The sequence below is a fragment of the Tasmannia lanceolata genome, unplaced genomic scaffold, assembly GCF_043159265.1.
Source record: "Tasmannia lanceolata isolate RefF3 unplaced genomic scaffold, GAP_Taslan_0.1 ptg000018l, whole genome shotgun sequence".
In the NCBI taxonomy this organism is placed as follows: Eukaryota; Viridiplantae; Streptophyta; class Magnoliopsida; order Canellales; family Winteraceae; genus Tasmannia; species Tasmannia lanceolata.
This window is the reverse complement of record NW_027518695.1, coordinates 55,428,459-55,454,439: the sequence shown is the minus strand read 5'-3', so window position 1 is coordinate 55,454,439 and position 25,981 is coordinate 55,428,459. Positions and strand designations below refer to the sequence as shown.

The 25,981-nt window shown below is 35.8% G+C and overlaps 2 protein-coding genes across 6 annotated transcripts; both read left to right on the top strand.

Annotated features, from left to right (window-relative positions):
* The first annotated feature begins 244 nt into the window (after positions 1-244).
* LOC143850810 (putative disease resistance protein RGA3) lies at positions 245-17,326 on the top strand. 5 transcript variants are annotated; one of them, XM_077360074.1, is made up of 6 exons: positions 245-4,393; positions 6,873-6,922; positions 8,461-8,531; positions 14,880-14,977; positions 15,720-15,848; positions 17,036-17,326. In XM_077360074.1, exon 1 carries the CDS (start codon positions 411-413, stop codon positions 4,374-4,376), a length of 3,966 nt encoding a protein of 1,321 aa, XP_077216189.1. In that variant the 5' UTR covers positions 245-410; the 3' UTR covers positions 4,377-4,393; positions 6,873-6,922; positions 8,461-8,531; positions 14,880-14,977; positions 15,720-15,848; positions 17,036-17,326. The 5 variants fall into 5 exon arrangements, with proteins under 5 accessions (XP_077216189.1, XP_077216190.1, XP_077216187.1 ...); XM_077360075.1 differs by having other exon boundaries at positions 6,864-6,922; XM_077360072.1 differs by lacking the exon at positions 6,873-6,922.
* Positions 12,036-12,449, top strand: LOC143850487 (disease resistance protein RGA2-like). Its single transcript, XM_077359731.1, has one exon. The coding sequence runs from the start codon at positions 12,036-12,038 to the stop codon at positions 12,447-12,449; it is 414 nt and encodes a 137-aa protein (XP_077215846.1).
* Positions 17,327-25,981: the final 8,655 nt, after the last annotated feature.

Below are 25,981 nucleotides of genomic sequence, written 5' to 3'. Positions count from 1 at the left end.
TTTAGATGACCAACAAAAATGTGGGACCCATGTGATTTGGCACTCTACCGTACCTAACCTTAGGTACGGTCGAGTGTACAATCCTTTTCCTCTATATATATATATATATTTGTGATGATGACCTTGGTCGGCCATGTATAGAAGTGATATGAAAAATTGTAAAAAAGTCAAAAAAAGTCCAAAGAAAATTATTGATTCTTTGTCTCTTTTTTCTTGTCTTGATGCTCCTTGGATCCTGTGCTCCTTGGCCAGCCACAAACTCTACAGAACTGATTTGGAAAATTGTAACAGAGATCAAAGAACATCCGAAGAAGCACGATTTTCTACAATCAAACTTGCTTTTCTTGCTGCTAGAGCAAAAATTGAGTCCTATAAAAAACAACTCTTCAATTGTCGTTGGTCACCAAGGTATGGGTATGGATATATTCGTTTCTCCCATTGTTGATAGAGCTGTTAGCAATTTGGAGGGAGCCATAAAAGTGATTAATAATTTACTGCTGGGTACTGATGAGGAGATCAAAAACCTTTCCAGCACATTATCCACAATTCAAGCTGTGCTTCAAGATGCTGAAGAGCAGCAAGTAACTAGTAATGAAGTTAAAGATTGGCTTCGAAAGCTTAAGGATGTTGCATATGACGCGGATGATGTAGTGGAAGAGTTTGCAACGGACGTGCTCCGATTAAAATTGGAAGGCGGAAATCAATTCAGAAAGAGGAAGCATCAGGTATACAACTTCTTTTCTGCTCTTCTTAGTTCCATCCCATTTTTGTCTCGAGATAAGACGATCGTACAGAAGATAAAGGAAATTCAGGAGAGACTGGATAAAATTGCAAAGGAGAGGCATGACCTTCATCTCAGACATGGAGATGGAGGGAGGCGGAGTGAAATAAAAAGGCAATCGCTGACTAGCTCCATAATAAACGAATCAAATATATTCGGCCGGGATAACGACAAAGAGAAGATAGTAAAATTGCTACTGGATGAATCCGCATCATCATCGTCGTCGTCATCTTCGTCCAAGGATATATCTGTTATTCCGATTGTCGGCATTGGGGGCCTCGGAAAGACAACTCTCGCGCAGTTTATTTACAATGATGAAAGGGTGGGAGATCATTTTTCAGTTCGAGGATGGGTCTGCGTCTCTGAAGATTTTGATATGTGTAGAATAACAAAAGCAATTATGGAATCAGTGACAAAGAACTCTTGTGATCTTAACGAAATCGATCCACTTCAAGTTAGACTCAAGGAAGAATTGAGTGGCAAGAGATTTCTACTCGTACTAGACGATGTATGGCATGTCAATCCTAATGACTGGCAGAGGCTACAGTCCCCATTCAGTTTTGGAGAAAAAGGGAGCAGAATTATAGTTACTACGCGGAGTTATAGAGTTTCTAGAATCATGGGCACAATCCCCGACTATAATTTGGTTTGTTTAGACGAGGACAACGGCTGGACCCTGTTTACACAACGGGCATTCATAGTGGGAAGCTCAGATGTATCTCCGAACTTAGTAGCAATTGGAAAAGAGATTGTGAAAAAGTGCAATGGCTTGCCTTTGGCAATAGAAGCTCTTGGAGGTCTCTTACGTTCAAATACTGATGAGAAAAAGTGGAGGAATATCCTTGAAAGTGATATGTGGGAAATATCAGAGATGAAAGATGATGTTATTCCAATCCTAAAGGTTAGCTATGATCACTTACCTGCATATCTGAAACAATGTTTTGTGTACTGCTCCCTGTTTCCAAAGGATTATGAATTTGAGAAGGACACTCTAATCCAACTTTGGATTGCAGAAGGATTTATCCAATCTGAGAAGCGATTGGAAGACATAGGCTCTGACTATTTTGATGACTTGACATGGAGGTCGTTCTTTAAATATTCTAGAGGGCTCAACAGATCATGCTACAAGATGCATGACTTAAATCATGACCTTGCGCAATCCGTTTCTGGTGATGAATGCTTCAGAATAAAAAATAGCATCGACTCTTCGAATATCGCTGCAAAGGTTCGTCATGCATCAGTATGGGAATGCAATGAACACTCACGAATTTTCAAGTCCTTTCTTGAATCTGAGAGGCTGCGCACATTTCTGCTACCACCAAGGTACGAGACACTCACTAAGCAAGTTGCTCATGATTTCTTCCTAAAATTGAGATGCTTACGGGTGTTAGATTTGGGTGATACTTGTATCACAGAATTGCCGGATTCTATTGGCGAATTAAAATATTTGAGGTACCTTGATCTCTCTCATACAAATATTGCAACCTTGCCGGAATCAATAGGTAGCCTCTATAATTTGCAAACACTAAAACTCGGTGGTTGCACCCTACTTATTGAGTTACCAAAGTCCACCACCAACCTAATTAACTTACGGCATCTTGCATTTTGGGGTTGTAAGATTCGTACGCCGCCAGAACTTGGGAAATTAATAAGTCTTCAAACACTGACTATATTTGTTGTGGGCAAAGAAAGTGGATGTGGAATAAAGGAGTTAAAGAACTTGACAGAGTTGAGGGGAAGTATTCACATTGCAAATTTGGAGAATGTGATAGATGAGAAGGAAGGTAAAGAAGCCAATTTGAAGAAGAAAGAGCACCCTGATGAGTTGACGTTGGAATGGAGCAATGATAATCCACGAGATGCTGCAGTTGATGAGGAGGTACTTGAAAGCCTCCAACCTCACTCCAACCTCAAAACCCTAAAGATTTTATCTTATGGTGGTGTTAGTTTCCCCAGGTGGATGATGAGCGGTAATTTGACGAATCTGAACACTGTTAGTCTCGTTCAATGTTTGGATTGCCAACAGCTTCCACCCCTTGGGCAGCTACCTTTCCTCAAGAAGCTCCAGATTAACGGAATGGATGGATTGAAACATATTGAAGGTGAGTTTATTGGTGGGTCCAATAAGGTTATTAAGGGTTTTCCATCATTGGAGGAGTTAGAGCTTGTAGACATGCCGAATTTGGAGGAATGGAGTGGAGCAAGGGAAGGGGACATGCCATGTCTTGGCACACTAAATATGTCAAATTGTCCTAAGCTGCAGAGATTTCCCCACCTCCTATCCATTAATAATTTGGAATTACAAGACTGTAACGAGATGGTATTGGCCTCGGTTCCTTGCCTCACTACTCTAAAGTCATTACAAATTCGCTCTATTAAAGGCCTGATATCCTTACCCGCTGGATTTCTTCAACCCTTAACCGTACTTGAGAAATTGGAGATCATTCGATGTAATGAGTTGGTGTCTTGGCCAAAGGAGGCCGGCTTGCATGACCTTCCTTCTCTCCAATATTTAAAAATTGACTGGTGTTCTGAACTTGAGTCATTGGGAGACGACGAGGAGGGCCTTCCCATCACGCTTAGATCTCTCGATATATCCAACGGTTGTGATAGCCTCAAGTGTATGCCTACAAGGGGGCTAGGAAAACTGAGTTCCCTCCAAGATCTGGACTTGGTTACTCAATGCCCATTCTTGCCAGAGGAGGAACTGCCCATCACTCTTCAATCCCTTACGATATTCTCATGTTCTAATCTCAAATCCATGTCCAAGGGGATTTTCAGCAACCTTACGTCCCTCAAAAAATTGCAGATTAGCAGTTGTCCGCAATTGGAGTCATTGGAGGAACTGCCCATCACTCTTCAATCCCTTAAGATATTCTCATGTTCTAATCTCAAATCCATGGCCAAGGGGATTTTCAACAACCTTACATCGCTCAAACAATTGGTAATTAGAAATTGTCCGCAATTGGAGTCATTGGCAGGCGAGGAGGAGCTACCCACCACGCTTATATCTCTCTTGATCTCCAACTGTCCTAATCTCAAATCCCTATCCAAGGGGATGCGTAATAACCTCACCTCCCTCGAATATTTATATATTAATAACTGTCCACAACTAGAGTCATTGCCAAACATCATCGGCCTCCGTTCAATGACAAGTATAAAGTGCCCTCTAATGCAGCAGTTTTCAGAGGGAATGCTCGACATGCTTACATCTCTCTCAGTTGATAATGTTGATATCTTTTCTAAAAACCTTACTTCCCTCCAATACTTGAATATTTCTCAATGTTCACAACTCGAATTCTCTCCAAGCATGCTACTGCCCCCCACACTTAAAACCCTCGACATCTATTCTTGTGGTAATCTGAAATCCCTGCCCAACGGGATGTTGAAGAACCTCACCTCCCTCAACCAATTGACCATTGCCTATTGTCCTCAACTCCTTTCCTTGCCGGAGGATGGGCTGCCCACCACGCTTCAGAAATTAGATATTATTGACTGTCCGGAAGTAAAGAAACAGTGTCAAAAGGACGGAGGCCAATATTGGCCCAATATCTCACACATCCCCAATATATGGATAAATGGCAGGAGGGTTTGAAGACTACTCTGGAGAAGGTACACGACTGTCTCTTCTCTTGACTTTTGTTTTATTTTTTTTGGTCCGTAAGATGGGATTGAACCTCCAGGTTGATGAAAAAGCCTTAACCATTGAGTTAGAGGTTCAATCCCAAATTAGGGCTCTTGGACATATGAATATATTTCAATCCATTATTTATTTTAAAGAATAGTAAACCTCAATTTCTCTCTATCTCTTTTCATTTCCTCATTTTCTCTCTTTCAAAACAAAACAAAGGAAACAGTTAATTTTACTGGAATTCCAGGCTCATAAAGAGATTTTTTTTTCAGGTCCTTTAATTTTTCATTATATCTCAAAATTTCTTGTCTTAATCTTCCCATACAGTAGATTATGACTTGTTTAAGACAAAAGGAACCCTAACTAGGATGAATTTACCTTACATGCTTCATTGAATTTATGCTCTGTTTTGAACTCTATGGTATCATTCATATTAATTGATCCTGTAGCAACTCTTCAAATCTTCTTTCTTTTTATTTAGCATTGGTTTGCTTTAAATGTTATTTGATTGATGATTTCATTTGCAATTGATTACATTCCCTAAACTTCTGTTAGAACTGATCATCAAAACTACGTTAATTTTTCATCTTGAATCTACCCCTCACACACACACACACACACACACACACACACACACACACACACATTTTATTGGAATTTCAAGTTCATAAAGAAAGTGCACCTATCCATGAAAAATGAAAACAATAAGACAAAGCAAATATCCAATGACTTTCTTCTCCAACCCAAAGCGTTCATGCAGTAGAAACTTTTGAAATTCTTGATCAATAAAATGTGGGAACCCCATTAGTGCACGTAAAATCTCAAGAGACAAGACAAGGAACACATACATGCCTAACATTCAAATTAGTAATGCTTAAGAACCTCAAAAGAGATTAAAAAATGAATGCATTGATAAAGATGCATACTTCTATTACTTACGGTCAGTAAACAGAAACCCAAATTTGAAACTCTCTATTCTAGTTTTTTAGCCTAGTATGGAACATCATGATGCTGGCAAACACATAAACTCAAAAAAATTGCTGTTCCAAAACAAAATTATGTTTTACATAGTTCAAAGGAGGTTTAAATGCGGTATGTCTAGGTTGAGATATTTTAATCTAAAATCAAATTCGAAATTAGTTGATTTGATGCTAGTAGAATGCTCTTTGTTCTAGTTCTATGGATTAGGATGGAACAACATGATGCTGGAAAAAAATCTACTCAAAGAAATTTTAGATGCCCTTACAAAATTATATCTTACATGGTTCGAAGTAGGTTAAATGTTTTTCTTTGTTGTATGTTTGGGTTGAATTTTTCTTCTCTAAAATCAAATCTGACATTAGTTGATGATGCTAAAAGAGTGGTTCGTACATTCTTCGCCATTTATTTTCAATTTTACTTACCTAGTAGTCTACAATAAATTGTTACCTTTTTTGTAACAAAAAGAATCCAACTGGAATGAATTTACTGAGTACCCATCGCTGAATTTAAGCACTGTTCTGGCTGCTTTGGTTCTTATGGGATTTCCTTTTCTTTTCCTTTAGTGGCTTTTTCCCTTGGTGCAGTATTTGTTTTATTTTTCTCTGTTCTCCTTTTTCAATTAGTTTCAGTTTCTCAAGAAGAAAAGAACTGTCTGTATTAAGAATTTGATCAATGTGTGTAACTAAGATCTATGCACAGTTAACTTTAACAATGTCAAACAAGCCACCATGGATTTTTATTGAGCTTTCTATTCATTGGTCGTTACTTGTCATCATTTCTTTGTATCTTTTTTATTGGTGATTTAGTTTGCAAATAGTTACATTCCATATGCTTATAAGAAGATGAGTGGTGTCTAAAGGTTTCTCTTGTGCATTTGTTACACCAACTTCTATTAGAACTTAGCATCAACATTTAATTAATTTTCCAACTTGCATGTACCTCTTTCTCTATCTCTCCCTTTTCCTCACACACGCACACACACACACACATCGATTTTTTTTGCTAATTAAGGAAAATTAAAAATACAGACACACAAACACACTGGCATATTGACTTCTTTTTTGTTAAATAAGAAATAGTTAAAAGCGCACACACACAAACATACATGTTAACTTAAAATGCTTTATTGGACCTTTCTTAGTTGCAACTTTTTACTGCCCTAAAGTTTCTCCAATTTATTTCAAAATCTCACCTACTCTTTTAGTTTAGGCCTACCAAATGAAGAATGATAAAGAAGTTGGAGGTTATATCCTAGCTTACCTTTAAAAAAAAAAGAATGATCCCTACCTGTTTCCATATGTTTCCCCTTCTCCATGATTTTTGGATGCCTTTATCCATTCACCGAGGTTAGTCAAAAGTATCAGTTAGGACTAAAGAATAGTAAACCTCAATTTCTCTCTATCTCTTTTCATTTCCTCATTTTCTTTGTTTCACTTTCTTACAAAACAAAAGAAATAATTAATTTTACAGGAATTTCAGGTTCATAAAGAAAGGACACTCATCCATGAAAAATTAAAAGAAAAGGCAAGGTGAAAATTACACCACTTTCTTCTCCCCAATCCAATCATTTCTTTAATTTTTTCATTATATCTCAAAATTTTTTGTCTTGGTCTTTGCCTGATATAAAGTAGATTATGACTTGTTTGAGACAAAAGAAACCCTAACTAGGATGAATTTACCTCATATGCTTCATTGAATTTATGCTCTGTTTTGGGCCCTTTGATTTTTGTTCCTTGGTGGAGTGTTTGTTGTACTTTTCTTTGTTTTCATTTTTCAATAAGTTTCAACTAATCCTTGAAAAAAGAAAAAGTATCTTTGTATACATTACTTCAGAATTTCATCAATGTATGAATGTAAGATCTATGCATAATTAACTTTTAACAAAGTCAAACCAGCCACCATGGATTTTTATTGTCCTTACTACTCATTAGTTGTTCCTTGTCATTATGATACCATATTAATTCATCTTGTAGCTGAAATTTTAGGCATTCAACTATTCAAATCTTCTTCCGTTTTATTTAGTGTTGGTTTGGTTTACATGTTATTTGATTGATGATTTCATTTGCAATTGATCACATTCTTTATGCTTAACTTCTGGTAGAGCTGAGCATCAAAACTCTGTTATTTTTCATCTTACACACACACACACACACACACACACACACACACACACACACGCACGCACATGCACAGACAGATTTTATTGGAATTTCAAGTTCATAAAAAACAATAGTAGCTTGCATCAGAAGCCATCCAATGAGACTATGTTTTGCCTTGAATGTGGTCTTTCCATTCATTACCCGAGTTGATTCGGATTTGATCTAGTCACTTCTTAGTTTGATTTTGTTGAACATTCTGCACTAGCGAGCATTTCTGTTTATTATGGTATTTTAGTTTTTTGGTAATTTCTTTTATGCAAAATACATTGTCAAGCTCATTAATAGAACAAAGAAAAATAGATTATTCTCCCCTATGGAGGATTTCTCTCCTCTATCTCTCTCTCTTATATGACTATAGATGATATTACACCATTCCATAGCATAGGGATCAAGTTCCCTTAACAAGGGATTGAGTTTAACCTCGTATTAGATACATAGTTTTCCTTCTTACACCCTTCGAAGCCATAGATCTTTTTTCCTCTTCTATATAGTTCTCAATTCCATCTTCTTTTCAAAACCCTAATCCATCTCTCTCCAAAAATGGAAATTCCACACAGGTCATACTCTCCTTTTTCAAAAAATTTACCAAAATTTTGTTATTGCCTTACTGTAGACTCTTCCATGTTCTATGAGTACAAGGTCATTCAATTCTTTTTTATTCAGTTACGTTTTTCTGAATACCCATTATCATTTGAATTATTTACTTGTTTAGATGTTGCTTTAGTTGAACATGCAGCGAAAAGAATTTTCATCCTGTAGATTTCTACAACTTTAAATTCCATGACTTTATTTATCTCAAAATTGTTATGTTTTTGCATTCCATCTAAGCAATAAATCAAAGACGTGCCAAAGTGACGTGAAGTTCATGTAATATATATGTCAACTTACATGCTAATCTTTTCATTCAGGTTAAGAGAATTCAGCGGGCACTATTCTCTTATATCTAAATATGCAGTCTGGAATGGATCTTGAACATCATGTAAGTATAGAATTTAATAACCAATAGGTACCTCCATACAAACAAAGTTATGCTTGGTTGCTATGCAATTCATGATTTCCTTCTAACAAACCACAAAGATAAATCTGCATACATTTTGATGCTGACAAACTATTTTCTCTATCTATTTAATAAGTGAAGAACACGGCATCTTCCATCAGCATGTTGTCCTTTCTTTTTGTATTGTTATATTGGTCTGATGCTTCAGGACTTCCAAAAGGAGCCTCGTGAACTGTCTTTTGACCGAATATGTGGTTCGTTTTTTAGAATAGAAACAAAAAAAAAGGAAGAAGAAACAAGTTCAGAGATTGGAATTGCAATATTCTTAATAGCTACCACAAATTCAAATAGCCAATAATGAAATCTCCATTACCAATTCTATGTAAAATGCCTCTAGATGCATAGCCAAAATTGTTTCTTGAAGCTCCGTCTTTGTTAACAATTTTTATTTGCTTTGCTAGTGTGTATTGTGTGTAACTTTCTACTAAAGCGTACGTGGGCAAGGATTGCAATGCAAAGCCACTGGCACAATCCCTAAGTCTTGTACAATCATTGAAAGACTGATGCTTCAGAAGCAACAGAGAAACTGTAGTATGCTTTTCAACACCAAAACCATGTTTTGTCCGGCCCTAGAAATCTTACTAGTTGAGCCCTTTTGGGATCTTCAGCTGTTGATCCTACCACCAATTTATCTTCAATTGTGCGTATTGGATGGTATGAATTTATAGTTTGCATCATTTCATTGGAAGCTTTGCTCCCTAGATGAATAGGAGTTGTAGAAATCTTTTTAAATTTTTTTAAATTTTTTTAAAGACATAGGGTATCCCCACCCCAATTTTTAGGGCATGACTATTCCCTACAGATGCGCACAATCACCCTAGATGAAAAGGAGTTGTAGAAATTTGACAGGCCTAATTCAATCTCACATACAAAAGGAACCAAAAAACTAATATAATGATAACAGTGTTTTATGCTGTTTGAAAATGGTGCCTACATCCATGGGAGAGACGACAATATTTAAATATATGAAAAACAGATAAACAAAGATTACAACAGATTAATGAAGTAGAACTCTTGGTGGCTCTTTGTATCTTCAAGGAAGAACTATTCCTAAATCTTATAGTCAAAGGTGATCCACGCCAATTGATGTAGTAGAAGAATGTCCTATGGACCTTGGAGATTAGCAAAATGGCTATCAGAATTCTATCTATACAAATTTAGTCCAACATTCTTCAACTACATTTCGACATCTGTTAAAAATACTGCAAATAGGAACCAAAGGAGAGAGCGTGGAGCGCTCTTCGCGGAGCATTGAGAACACCCTCCCCTTGCAGTAGTTCGTGGTACACATCAGAGGGGTTGTTGTTCCTGTCCGCATCCTGCTACATCTATCCAAGCAGCAAAAGTTTCATCCATTTTGTGCTGCTGTTTTGTTTCAGGCACTATTTTCCTGATGGCAGGTTCTTTGAGATTTAGTTTTTCTTAGGCATAGTGGTTGGGTTATAGAGTTGTTAGTACTTTTTAGTCACCTGCTTGGTATCTTCTTTGTTGAGACATCTCGTTCCATTTTGCTGTACCACAGGGTTTTATTTTCAAATGATATATTTTTATCTTTAAAATAATAATGTAGCCTAGGCATCTGGTTGTATTAAAAAAGATTACCAGGTTTTAGTCATGACCTTGAGTTGAGTTGACATGGCTAGTCACCCTACTGAATAAAATGGTTGCAAGACATTCTAAAATATTGGATAAAACTTATTTTACTTGTAGTAAAATAGGACAATAAATTCAGATTCTCAATAAATTATTTTTTATTTTCAGTTTTGGAAACTTGGGGGCTGATAACTCCATGTTATCCAAGCCTCAAACAAAGACACGGTCCGGAGCAACTGGCGAAGGTGTTGGGACCACTCTTCACAACCCTATCAGTCAATATGAATCCCAATTGTTCCAAAACTCGGGCATATGGGTGTGTGGCACTATGAGTGCGTGGAGCTGGCATTCACTTTGTAACTTCTAATAATTCTTCGATATTGGCTTTATATTCAAGGAAACATTATTGAACTAACAGAGAATCTGTATGAATATATTAAAAAAACGCATAATAGTGAGAGACTGCAAATTTTAGCAAATACAAAAATAATTTACTGATATTCATATTATTGTTAACCTACCACTAAATAACAGCGTAACTAGTGACACAATCTGATTATGTAGCCTGCAATGTAACACTAAAATATATTGACAATCCCGTATTCTTGTATATGAGAGCAGAGCAATATATTAAATTCTGTCCATGATTACTTATATTATTAGGTTGCATTGGAAGTTCAAAAGGTTATAAATTTGCTAATAAAATCCTCTACATATTGGCCCATACCTCCTACTGACAAGTAGAAAATCTAAACTAAAGAAATCTAGATGCCAAACATGTAATCAACAATCCGGAGAGTTGCAAAGTAAATGTTTGCATAACTTATTAAATGTCTGTCTCCTAATGATAGTACTTTCAGTACCCAATAGCTTAAGCATTGCTGCTATAGGCACCTCTCAGCTGGTGTGTTCTGTTAGAGCATAAGTTTGGACTTGAAGAGGACCCTACTGGGTTGTTTTACCATGAAAATTGCTTGATTTACTATTTGAAGTGGACTATTAGAGAATAATATAAGAGAAATGACAATATTTTGTTGTACCCTGAAAATTGCTTGATTTATGATTTGAAATGCCAATACTTGGTCTCTACCTCCTCTTATAAGTTAGGCATTCTCTTAACTCTATCCAAATTCTTGAGTTGTGAGATTAGGTAAATTAAGCTACGCTCATCATTTATGATCCACGGCTCACTCAATTAGAGCCCTAACTACTTCAATGAAATTAGTTTCAAGGATGCTATTAATCGTTGCGCTGGAACAATTTGGTCGAGAGTTTGTCCAGTCATCTCAATGAGGAATTTAGCTATGCCACCCCCCGCTGACCTTACACTATGAGTACTGTTGTAGCAAAGCCAACGGAAAGATCAGTCCCCGGGCCCAATCTAGGCTATTAGCCAGGGTCAAGATGGATGAAGGGGTTGTCAGGGAGCTTTATAAGGAATTGTAGGATCCATAGCTGGAAATACTGAATCTTCAAGGCATATACTTTTAGCTGCTCAATTTCATTTTGAAGGATTTCTGTTCAATTTTTTCTATCTTTCCACTTTGGTTGGATTCCTCAAGATACAATCTGATGGCTTGGTAACATGTATTCCTTCTTTGGATGCAAAGTTATATTATGGAAGGATTTGCTGCTTCTCATCCTTTTGGAGTCATGGAAGAAGAGGTATACGAGAAGGTTCAAAGAATGTTGCAAGTTATGCCTCCCCCCCATCTCAAACAAGGAGATGAGGGGAGGTAACGTGGAATAAAAAGGCAATCACAGATTAGTTCCTTAATAGACGAATCAAATGTTTTTGGTCGGGGTAGCGATAAAGAGGAGTTAATAAAATTGATGTTGGTTTCGAAAGAATCTGCATCATCATCATCATCAAAGGATATATGTGTTATTCCGATAGTCAGAATTGGGGCACTTGGAAAGACGACTCTTTCCCAGCTTATTTACAATGATAAAAGGGTGGAAGATCATTTTCAAGTTCGAGGATGGGTTTGTGTCTCTGAAGATTCTGATATTTGTAGAGTAACAAAAGCAATTTTTGAATCAATGACAAAGAAACGTTGTTGCCTTAACGAAATCGATCCACTTCAAGTTAGCCTCAAGGAACTATTGAGTTGCAAGAGATTTCTACTCGTCTTAGACGATGTATGGAATGACTGTGACTGGCAGAGGCTACAAGCCCCATTCAGTTTTGGTGCAAAAGGAAGTAAAATCACTACAACAGATATGGGCTTTCCCTACCGACTTTAGTTATGTCAGTAGGGAAAATTCACCTTTTCCCTACCCATTTTATATCAGTACGAAAATACTTCATATCCCTACAGGTGTTAGTTTTATCTGTAGGGATATAGTGTCTACCTAAGGATTACTATGCAATTCGTAGGGAAATCCTGAGCGATATGCCTACGGTACACCTTTCCCTACAGGAATCAGTAGTTTTTCGTAGGGAAATACCGAGTTTTGCCTTCTTAAAAAATTTCCGTAGGTAGGGTTTCTTTTGCCGCAAGAGGCTTTGCTCGGGAACCATTTCATAGATTTTTGTTTGTTACTTTCTCCTTTTCGTTGTGATTTTGGAATTAATCATGTCTTTGCGTCCTGAATAGTGTAGATTAATTACGTATTTGTTTCCTTTTGGTTGCGATTTTGTTTCCTGAACAGCAAAATGGGTTTCTAGGGTTTCTTTTGCCGCTCTACTACTGATGTGTAGGCCCGAAATTTAAGGCCCAGGTGAATGATAATGGCGTTTTTGTTCTTTTTATTGACCTTTTTGAATCTTCTTTTGGTGCCCAGAACCCACATGCTCATTTGCTAATGGTTTGTTGAATCGATTTTATATTTTAATTTGGATGCTAGGACTGTTATTCAATCCTAGTTTCTGCCTTTTCTTTTCTTATGGTTTTTCTAAAGAAGAAAAGGTAGATAGATGAGAGGTTGGACGGAATTTAGGCAGAAAAACACAAATTTGGGGTTGAAAATCCGAACCCTTGTTATACACCGAGATTGACTTTTGCTGCAAGAGATGTTAGTATGGAAATCAGATCAGATTATCAAAAACTCTCCCTGTAAGAAAGCGACTTGGGGTTGCATAAGAAGGATTTTGGACTTAGAACCCTAGGGTTTTTACTTGGATTTTATTTTCCTCATCTTTAAAGTTTTATGTTTTCAGGTGTGTCATTGATTATTTCTGTACTTTCTCTTTTGTTTGTATTGCTGTAATCAATGCTTATGATTTTCTTTCATGCTTTGTCTTTCTTTCTGAAATTTCTATTTTCATTGCTATGGTCAGCACTTGATGGCAAATACAAAGAGGCTTTTTGTAAAACCCATTGAACTCTGTTTTTGCTACTCTTTTTGTCATTTTTTGTTGTTTTCAATGGTAACTAACTTTGAGCTGAGGAGATATCCTTTGGTGACCAAAAAACATAGTCATTATCCACATGCATTTCTTGCCATTGATACATACCATTTTGAATATGACAGGTTTTATTCACTCTGTGATCTTATTTCAGACAATTGTATCATAACAATGGAGTTTTGCATTAAAATGTTAGAATTGTATCTTAGTTTTGCTTCCCTTTTCATGGAACACCCATATCTTACTTAGGGATTAGCCCCACTATATACTGCTAAAATCTGTTATGGTATTCCTCTCTCTTTTCATGTGTGGCCTATGCATCCGATCAGGAAAGATCATCTTTGATTCTTATGACTTCAGAATTGTTATTCTGGTTCCGAGTTTGGTTGATGTGTATGTAAATGATTGTGCATAACACTCATCTAAAAGATGGAATTAACTGTCTTTCTCAGTATGCCGGCTTGCAGCTAATGATGAGCAATAGTAAGTTTGTCACATGGAACTTTAGATAACATAGAGCATGTATGTACTCCATAGCAGGGAGCTAATTGGGGTGTGTAGGGGGAGCTAATTCACATATATGATAAATTCCTTTTTGTCTAGGTGACAATACATATCCCTGTATGTGGATCACTTTAGAGTGATAACTAAATGATCAAAATTAATTAGGAGCGGTAGCTACTAATGTAGCTAAAATTCTTTCTTTCTTGATCTTAATAAGCTATCAAAGCTGGGAAATAAGACCTGTCTAAGGCTTTTGATCTTTTAAGCACCTATCTGACCATGGTGGGTCCCTCTTGCTGGACTATGTGGACATATGGTAGGTCCGACTAATACTCCAATTTGCAACTTGATGGGCACATGGGATCAAGTATACAAGGTAAGGCACGACCAACGTAACATAATGAGTGCTACATTCGGTTGATTCAGATTCTAGCTAGCAGGACAGACCATACATGGATGATCCTAACCATCCAAGTAGACTGTCATAAAACATACAGGTGATACCCTTATAATTCTGTTTTCCCTAGTAATGATGAACTTCAACTTGAGGTTAGCCCCTCATTTGTTAGATTGTTAGGGAGATGAATAGCATTTTTAATGCATGACTTCCCTGGGAACTTTATGAGTCTAAAAACTTTATCCATCTTTTGGATATTTTGCTCATAATAACTTCAAACTTGATTTTGAAATTTGAGTTTTCTAAAATTAATCGTTTCAGACGAGGTATTTAATTTTGATCCACTTATCCTTTTGGTCACTGATGAGGTTTTATTTACAACTTAAATCTTTTTATCTTATTATATGTATGTGTCCTTTTGCAGGTTTTCAATGATTTTGTTCTTTAGAAGACCTATTTCCTAGCAAGAGTCTGGCAGATGGTTTCAAGAGGGTTCAGGCCCTCCGTATTCTTTCTCAACAGGTAAAACGTGAAAGCCTTTGGAACTGCATCAGGTTTTATCATGGTTTATTTGACATTCTTCATGCTATTAGCCAATAATGAGAACTATACAGCCGTAGCATATAGCTCTTATTAATTTTCAGTTAACTGGTATTTTTTACATTGTTAAGGACATCAATTCTGCATCTCTGTTTGATATAGTTCACAATGCCTCTTAATGTTGTTTAGAACATTCGCAATGCCATGTCGCCCACTGGTTTGTGGCATATGAATGATCCGTGTGAGCCGAATAATGTTTTCACAATTATTCTTCTCTTTCATTTTTCTTGACCCTCATAGTTCTTTCTACCAGAATATGTCAAGTTCATGAGGTTTAGGTTTGTGGTTAGTAAAAGTGGCACCGAAATGTCAGCCTTTTGAGAAAAAAATAAAAGGTTTCCTTGTTTCATTACATATTTATTTCTTGAGTAATCCTCATACTAGAAGGCGATATGAATTATGTTTCTATTATAATGCTCAGATATATTGTTTAAGCTAAGAGCTCATCTGACAGACATCTGTTTCTATAACTGAATCTATTCACTCTGGTACTTCACATTCCTCCATTTATAGTTTATGATATAGTGTCTTCTAATATTATTTAGTTATATGTAGTTATTCTACTGCACTCTAGATGATTTTGTGCTTGCAATTACACTTTTTGAAAGCTATGTAACATGCTTGCTGCCATTTCCTATTTCTAACTGCATTGTTATTGTCTTAGACGCTATACAGACTGTATTGTGTCTCCATTGTTGTTGGGAATCCCCAGAGGCCTTATCATATCGACATGGGTCATGGGAGTGATTTAACGTGGATATAGCATGACGCTCCATGCACTAGCTGTGCCAAGGTACTCTCCAATTGGCAGTTCAAGATTCTTATCAAATTCCAGCACTCTCCAATTGGCAGTTCAAGATTCTGATCAAATTCCAATTTCTTCATTTAATTAAAGTTCAAGTGGTCAAACTCGTAAACATTATTTTTTTTGTCCATCTGGACACCATGGTGTCTAATTGTGTCAATGATGAACTAGCACTTAATAGGTGATATCACACTCTCTAAGATTTAATTCCACAATTGCTTTGTTGCAAGCATGATAATCTTTGATAGTGAGAAGAATGATGGCCACATTTGAACCAATTTATCTGCCTTATCCTCTTTTATAGGTCCCTGTGTACACTCTGGATATGCATGGTCTGTCTTGCTTGTTTTGTTAGGCTTGTACAAGTATTGTTTATTTCGTCTCTCGCTTGTCTGAGTTGACAGGTAAAATGTAGACATGGTCTTCTTGCGATAATTGGTTTCAGAAAAAAAAAAAACTCACTCATACTCTAATGGAGACAATTTATGTAGGGACCACATCCTCTTTAAAGGCATACCAAAGGGAAATAGTGACCGCGAGGGATTCTTTGAGCCTCAAATTTCAAAGAGATCAGAATCATGGATGTTGTCTCTTGTCAAGGCGACTATGCGATGGAATATTCAGATAATAGCTCCTCCATGGATCATTAAATGAAAGTTAATTCATGTATTAGTTTGCAATATTCATTTATAGGTGTGCATATGGTCAGCAAGGTCAAGTTTTAGTCTCTTCTGCAATGACTGATGCGATTATTGGACTTAGAGGACCAGCACATAGCTTCCCTTCTTACTGGCAAGTCAATGTATCATCATCAATATGGGATACTTGGACATAGCTTAGTTTCAATGTATATTTTTATGTGATATATAAGGGAGATGAATTGAATGAGCCTATTTCTTGACTCTTGCATTACATAAAACAAAATATATAATCTACCCAATGTGTCTCTTTTGTAAATATGGCCATTGATGTTTTTAATATTACTTGTGTTTCTTGTGGTCGTACAAATGTGCAACGCATGCATTTTTTCTACTATATGTTGTAGTTGTTTCCGTATCATTCATTTTGAAGATCATTCATTCTGAAAGCGTAATGTATGCTGTGTATTCTTGTATATATAATTTTTGCGGAGAATCGGCTAAGAACTTCATTCTTTTTAACTTTTTGTTTGGCAGGATATGTCACATACCGTTGCTCCTAAAGAGGTTCAGTGCCTGCACAGCCATCCATCTCAAAGAGTTCAACATTCAACTGAAAATCACATGGAGTTCTGGAGTAATTGATGATGAGGATCGAGGAGATGATGAGAACATGATGAAGATGGTGTTATATAAATCATTAGATGATGAATGTTTAACAATGCTGTATTTTGTCAAGTTCAGTTGAGGGAACAATATCGAGACTTTTGTTATTAATGAATTTTTGTAATTTTAAAAATATTCAATTAAAATAGTTAAGTTTTTATATATTTGTATATTTTGGGGGAAAATGGATGTTATAACTGTGGAAATTTTGATGTTATATATAATGTGTGTGAATGTACAGATCCACTAGGTCACAAAGAATTGATATTTAATGGATTAAGAAAATAGGAAAGGCTATCCCTACGGATTTATTGTTGAAATTCAGTAGGGAAAAGCACATTTTCCCTATGGCTTTTTTTTTTTTTTTTTTGAAATTTTGTAGGGAAAAGAACATTTCCCTACTGATTATTTTGAAATTCCGTAGAGAGAAGGCTGTCCCGACGGATTTTTTTTGGAAATTTTGTGGGGAAAAGCACAATTTTCCCTACGAATGTTTTTGAAATTCCGTAGGGAAATATGATCTATGCCTACGGAAAAAGCCGTATGGAAAAGTACAATTTACCTACGGTATTTATTAACTTCCGCAGGGAAAAAGCTTTCCCTACCCTCACCTAGCCTACGTTGTGCAAGCTAAAATCCGTAGGGAAAAACCATTGCCTACGGATTTTGGTACTTTTCCCTACGGATTTGTCCGGAAGTTTCAGGTATCATAGGCACAATGCATGTCTATAATTTGGATGGCTTAGCGGAGGATGATAGCTGGTCCTTATTTACACAATGAGCATTCACAGTGGGAAGCTCAGATATATCTCCAACCTTAATAGCAATTGGTAAAGACATTGCAAAAAAGTGCAAAGGCTTGCCTTTGGCAATGGAAGCTCTGGGAGGTCTCTTACGCACAAACACTAATGAGAACAGGTGGAAGAATATACTTAAAAGTGACATGTGGGAAATATCAGAGATGGAAAAGAATATTATTCCAATTCTAAAAGTTAGATACGATAACTTACCTGCATGTCTGAAACAATGCTTTGTGTACTGTTCTTTATATCCAAAGGATTATAAGTTTGAGAAGGACACTCTAATCCAGCTATGGATTGCAGAAGGATTTATCCAACCTGAAGGAAGGAAGTGATTGTAAGATTCAGGTTCCGAGTATTTTGATGAATTGACGTGGAGGTCCTTTCAATATTATGCTGAAAAGTACGGATCATGTTACAAGATGCATGGCTTGATTCATGACCTTGCACAATCCATTTCTGGCAATGAATATGTTAGAATGGAGGACATTAACTCTTGCAATACCCGTGCAAATGTTGCATTCCTTAGTGATGAGGCCCCACAACAACTTCTCACAAATTTTTGAGACCTTTCATGAATCGAAGAGATTGCACACATTTTTTATATTGCTTTACAAACCACGACACTTATCTCCCAAGACCATCAGTTGTGGTAATCTCATGTCCCTGTCCAATGATTTGCTCAACCTCACATCCTTCAATCAATTGCATATTGCTGAGCATCCACAACTGGAGTCATTGGAGAGGCTACCTGCTACGCTTACATCTCTCGATATCTTCAGTTGCGATAATCTCAAATCCCTTGATGAGGCATCGCAAAACTTCACCGATTGGAAATTAAAAAGTGTCCTCAAATAAAGTCATTGCCAGAGGGGATGCTCAACAAGCTTACACACCTTATAGTTGATAATATCGAGATCTTGCCCAACAACCTCACCTCCATCCAATATTTGAAAATTCATGACTGTCTGCAACTTGTGTCCTTACCAGGAGAACTGCTTCGTACCATGCTTATAAAACTCGCTATCCGCTCATGTCATAATCTCAAATCCCTTCCCAAGGGGATGCTAAGGAACCATACCTCTTAACATCTCACACAGCACCCAAATATGGATAAATCACAAGCTGATTTAAAGGCTACTCCGCTGAAGGTACATTTCTATCTCTCCTCTTGGCCTTTAATAATTTTATGAATGGTTTTCACTCCATTATTTATTTTTAAAGAAAAGTAAACTTACACAGTCTCTGTATCTACTTTCACTTCCTCATTTTTTCACTTTCTTGTTCTTACAAAACAAAGGAAATAATTAATTTTAATTGAATTTCAGCTGCATAAAGAAAGGATACTTGTCCATGAAAAATGTAAAATATGAGACCAAGCGAAAATTGCACCAATTTCTTCTCCAACCAAAAATTACCAGATTTTCTCATTAAATCTCAAAAAAAAATTATCTTAATCTTGCCTAATCTACCATTGATTATTACTCATTTGAGGAAAAAAGGAACCCTAATTTGGAGGAATTTACCTTGTATACTTCGTTGAATTTATGGTCCGTTTTGGATTCTATGGTTACTTCTTATGAGATTTCTTTTTTTGTTTCTTACCGTTACGAGCTTTTTCCGTTGGTAGAGTGTTTGTTTTATTTTTGTTGTTATCCTTTTTCAATAATTTCTAGCTTATCCTGAAAAAAGAAGAAAAATCTTTGTATAAATTACTTGAGAATTTGATCAATGTATGAAAGTAAGGTCTATGCACAATTAACTTTAACAAAATTAAACCAGCCACCATGATTTTTATTGACCTTATTAATAAATGGCTGTTCCTTGTCATCATTTCTTGGTATATTTCATATATTTGATCATGTAGCTGAAATTTCAGACATTCAACTCCTCAATTCTTCTTCCTTTCTTAGTGTTGGTTTGCTTTAAATGGTATTTGACTGATGATTTCGTTTGCAACTGGTTACATTCTCTATACTCATAAGTCATAATAAGATGAAATGCTATGAGAGGTTTCTCTGCTGCATTTTTTACACAAACTTCTGCTAGAACTTAGCATTGGTAATTTTCCATTTTGCATGCACCTCTATGGCTCTCTCCCTTTCTCACACAGACATTGCCCTTTTTTACTAAATAAGCAATAGTAAAAACAGAGATGCACTGTAAGAACCGGTAATATATATATATATATATATATATATATATATATATATATATACACAAATAAATAAAAATGGCCTCATAGGTGGGTAATCATCGGCCAACACTAAGCGAGGATTGAACGGCTTCCTACCACTAAACCACCGTCCTAGATGTCCACTAAAAATGAGTAGATACTTACATATATTAAAAATTACCAATAGTCACTATTCATAATTACTATTCAAAATAGTCACTATGCAAGATTACTATGCAGAAATACTACATAAGATTACTATGCAGAAATACTATGCAAGTTCACTATTGAGATAAACTATTCAAAATTATTATTCACAGTAGGACCCACCGAGTACTATTCACAAGCGGGTCCCACATCAGCAGGTCCCACACAAGTGGGTCCCACATCAGCGGGCCCCACACAAGCGGGTCCCACATCAGCGGGCCCCACACAAGCGGGTCCCACACAAGCGGGTCCCACATCAGCGGGCTCCACACAAGCGGGTCCCACATCAGCGGGCCCCACAACAAGCAGGACCCACAAAAAAGTGGGACCCAACGCCAGCGGGACCCATCACTAGTGGGAACCACTACAGAAGGACACACCGACGAAAATATAATTAAATAATATTAATCATCACGTCACCGACGAAAATAATAATTAAATAATATTAATCATTGCTTCACCGACGAAAAATAATTAAATAATAATTAAATAATATTAAACAGTCTTTACTATGCAAAAGTACTATTGAAAAAAATGCCTATAAATAGAGGAAGAGAAGAAGAAAAAAAATAAAAGAAGAGAAAGAGAAAAGAGAAGAGAGTGAAGAAAGAGTAAGAGAGAGAGGGAAAAAGAGAGAGAAGAGAAGGAAAAGCAAATCCACTTCACTACCAAGGTAAGTCTTTCATATAGATAGTTAAAATATTTATGGTTGGATCATCTTATTTATTTAGGATAAAGCATGCATAAGAGGCGATAACTCGCTATAGATTATGCAAGTTTTATCATCTTATTTGAACGGTGAAATGCTAGCATAGTAACCGTAAAGTAAACTTTAATCAAAGAAAGGCGAACTGCTGAGCATAGTAGCCAAGAAATAAACTAAAGAATGGTGAACTGCTGAGCATAGTAACATGTGGGGTCCACTTGAATAGTAACATGTGAGGTCCACATGAATAGTAACATGTGGGGTCCACATGAAAAGTAACATGTGGGGTCCACATGAATAGTAACATGTGGGGTCCATATGAATAGTGCATGCTGGGCCCCATGATCTTAAAAATTTAATAGAAAGAACACTGAACACAGGGAACATTATTTTGGACATAGATGGACATTACCTGGACAGAAAGGACACTGCCTAAAAACATGAATTTGATAAAATTAGAATATATTTACAGGTTATCCACTCCAAGGTGTAAGCTCAAACAAACCTGTGATCGGAAAGCTATATGTAAGGGTCCTCTATCTTTGATTTTCTTTTGATATATGTAAGGGTCCCCTATCTTTGATTTTCTTTTGATATATGTAAGGGTCCCCTATCTTTGATTTTCTTTTGATATATGTAAGGGTCCCCTATCTTTGATTTTCTTTTGATATATGTAAGGGTCCCCTATCTTTGATTCTCTTTTGATATATGTAAGGGTTTCTTGTCTTCTAATTCTCTTTGCTATATTTGATGTAAGGGTCCCCTATCTTTGATTCTCTTTTGATATATGTAAGGGTCCCCTATCTTTGATTTTCTTTTGCTATATGTAAGAGTTTTCTTCCATTGATTGTCTTTTGATATACTGGATGTGAATATTTCATATTCTTTGATTCTCTTTATACGCAATTTTTATCCTTCTAAGATCCACCACTGATGAGAATCCAAGGGGGATCTTTTCTTTCAGATCCCATTCCTTTCAGATAAATGATTTTACTGATATTATGTATCCTCGAAACTTGTTTCCGTGAGATATGTTTATGTTTAGGGTTTATCTTGTGATACCCTAATTCTGAATATGGACTGAATTATGGCTATGATGACGGGTGGACGCGTTATAGTCCTCCATGTGCACGTGCTCCATGTGCACGTGGGTAAAGACGACTCTAGAGAGTGTAAATCTAGAGGATTATGAGCCAAGGTATGGCTATGAATGAAAGCATCTATGCTTAATGAAGTCTATATTTTATCTATACGTTTGGAAAGTATGATGTGCTTATTCTTTCTTTCCATGTTTATAATGTGAGATGTCCTATCTGCAAAATATCATGTTCTTATGAGCTTGACAATCCTACATCACTTGTTGTTTATACCCTACTGGGCTATTTGAGCTCACCCCTTTCTTTTTCTTGTTTTATTGTTCCAACCCCCAGGTGAAGTATAGATGAGAGATAAAGAATGCTAGAGTTGAATGCAGAACTGTTATAAAGGACAAATATGTTTTAAATATGTATGAACTATGTCTTGAATTAAGATGTAGTAAGTTAGACCTAATTTCTGTAAACCCTCTAAACATAGTTATTGAGATCTTGGGAATAATGAAAGTTTTTGAGAAAGATGATGTAATATTCTTCTACGCACCGAGTTGGTATTTCCAAAAATCCGAGGCGTTACATGCACACATGCATATTGACTTCTTTTCTTTCTAAAAAAGTAAGAATTAAAAGCGCACACACATGTTGACTTAAAATGACTTCTCTCATTCTCACACAAACATTGCCTTTTTTGGCTAAATAATCAAGAGTTAAAAACACAGGCACACACAGATATTGACTTCTTTTCTTTCTAAATAAGAACTTAACTTGCACACCTGTTGACTTAAAATGCTTCTTTGATTCTTTCTTAGTTACAATTTTTTACTAAACTCAAATTTCTCTATTTTATTACAAAGTCTCATATACTCTTTAGTTTAGCTCTACCGAATAATGAATGATTCCTATGTTTTACGTATGTTTCCACTTCTCCATCCCTTTTGAATACCTTTATCCATTCATTGAGATTATTCAAAATTCTTGCTACTTTGGACTAAATGTGATAAAATTAGGAAAAGTTTTTCAACATCATGTAAGAAAAAATTTACAGAATCAGAATCAATACGACATGAGAGACAACAAGAAGTTAACCTTTTATCTATTCTCTGAAAGCATTTACAGCTAGAAGCCTATTTAAGAAATTATATTATGTTAGGATCAACATGTTGTGTAGTTTCATATAAACTCTAACTCATTTTAGATAGTTTCAACATACTGAATATGTTTTCAAGCCTCTTGGTTGGAATCGCTGCATTTCATATTGGGATCCATAATATGGTTCTATCTTGGGATTTCAGTCCAATGACTAATATGCTTGTGAAATCATGTGCCAAGTTGTTTTGAATTTTGCTTGAGCCTAAACTATCTGCCACCCCATCCGATAATAACCAAACTGATCATCTTGCAGAAGCTGAGGGAATTTTTTTTTTTTTATCATGGTTCTTCCATATTCAGCCTAGAAAATTTTTTCTTGAACCAGAGACCACACAATTTTAATAAGAGAAGTTTTCCTTCGTTAACCTTTAAATTCCCAAAATTTTTGTTCACGGATATGACTTTCTAGCTTACCCAACAGGGATATCATTGTGGCAGTTTGTTATTTTTGTATTGTTGGAATCAGAACCTTGGGTTCTAATTATCTAATTTTCCTTTTGGAAGGAAGATTATAACATGATCACTTCATATTCAAAAACAGAATTTATCTTCCATGACAACAGATAAAAATCAAGCTACATTGGAAGGGACTGATCGTCCCACTTTCCACATTTGTTCACTGATCTTAGCCCTTGTGTAGATACTTGAAAGTTTGCTTTATTTGATTCCCAAAATCATAGAAATTCATGCAGGAATTTAAAATAAAAATTTCCAGAATCATCAACTGAATTTTTTAGCTGCAAGAAAACATGTTCAATAAAATAGGTAATCAAGAACTGTTCCATTCAACCCTACCGGTGAAATATGTAAAATCTTGGCACAAGAAGCTTCTTCTAAAGTGTAAGCTATAATTGTCTAATCCTAGACCAATATTGCTTTCTAAATAAACCCAAAACACATTTCCTTTGTACTCTAAATTTCTAAAGTTTAGTAACTAAGAGTTGTTTTGGCCTAAAATACTCAAAAGAGAAAAGCAATTTCTAAACTCTTGAAACGATTAAACTTAGACTTCCTACTTCCAAAAAACAAACAATGATTGTTTCTCCTATTGCAAGTTATGAATCTCATCATACATACAATACTTCCCAATTAAGTAAAAATCCCAATTTAGAAAGAATAGAGATTTTGTGCAAGTAGTACGTACACTATTAGCAACTTTAGGGCTTTAAGAACTGGTTTAGAAACTACTATAAATCCCTCTAACTCAAAAGGAGATCAAAATGAAGCCCTACTCAACCCAATTGCATTTATTATCTCCAAAGTTTCTTTTTGGAATCTTTCAAACTGGAAAAGCTCATGATTGCCAGTTCATAAACTTACTAATTTGAGTATTTTTAAAAAATAATCAAAATTGGTTTTAAAATGTTTTGAAAATTTAGCATACATCAAAGTAGATAGGAATGATGAGGAATGGAAAGTTTTAGTTGTTTGATGAGGTTGGGAGTTATTACTGACATCAACATGACAACATAATGTTTCATCAGTAAGGGTCGCTTCTGGATCCATGTTTCCTACCACACCTTTCTTCATAATTTGTATGGAAGTTTAAACAATTCCTTGGGACTGTTGAGCTTTACATTTGTATATCACTATCATACATCTTGTCATATAAATGTTTTGTATTTCTTGAACTTGCTGAATCTTCGATTGTTTAATTTGCATTTGAGTGTTACTTGATTATTTATTTATGTAATGTACTAAGTCTCTACATCCCATTGTTATAGATTAATGTATTAAGTCTCTACATCCCATTGTTATAGATTAATATACCTCATTGAAGTGCTATCACGTTTGTGATTGGTGACTGTACTGGCTTAGTCTTCACTATATTTTCAGGCTAGGAGCCTCATGTCTTAAGTAACCAACTTCTTGAATATATTCATGGGTAATTCTTGCAGCCCGGTATCAAAAACTTTATGGTAAGTCTTCCTCTTGATATTTTATGTCTAGGAACCACTCCATGCCTTAATTCAACACGTATTCAAAAACTTTACTACCATATCCTCCCATAACATAATAGTATGGAAGAACTAGCACCATTGTCATAAAACCCTTGTATTTGTAAAGACTTCTTAGAGTGAACAGCTTCTTTGGCAAAGCTCTAGATTTAGCATAAAAATTTTCTTCAATCTAGCAGAACCATTAAGCCTCTTTGGTTCTAGTTCCTATAAGGAAAAAGTTATAATAGTGGAAATATTTAATGTCGTTTGCTAATTGTGTAAGTTTTTTTTTCTTGATAACAGGCATATGAGTTTTATTTTATTTTGAATGATAAAATAAGCATATGGATATTGTGTTCCTCTATGAGTTTCACATTGATATTACTTCCATTTTTTCCCTTATGAAGTTCTCTGCTTTAATCAAAGCATTTAAATAGGTTTTAATTTGAATTTGCCACTAGAATAACAAATGCAGGTACCACCACCTTTTGTTTTCCTCTCTCAATAGACAAATATGAGTTAAATATATGGATTGTTGATTTTTCCTTACCTGATAATAAGACATTAATATTATTTTGGTTCTTCTAGAAATCTTATGGCAGCTGGAATTACCTGTAGTTTGTGAAAACATGCTGTTCAACAGTGTATCATATCCTTCAAATCTCAAACTTGTGTTTGGGAGGTGGAACTTAGGTTTTAACTTGAATACATTGCAATGTTACCAATGCCTCTCTATGTGTTCCAT

Coding starts and splice junctions, on each gene's coding strand:
- LOC143850810 (XM_077360073.1), top strand. CDS start 411: ATGGGTATGGATATATTCGTTTCTCCCATTGTTGATAGAGCTGTTAGC.
- LOC143850487 (XM_077359731.1), top strand. CDS start 12,036: ATGTTGGTTTCGAAAGAATCTGCATCATCATCATCATCAAAGGATATA.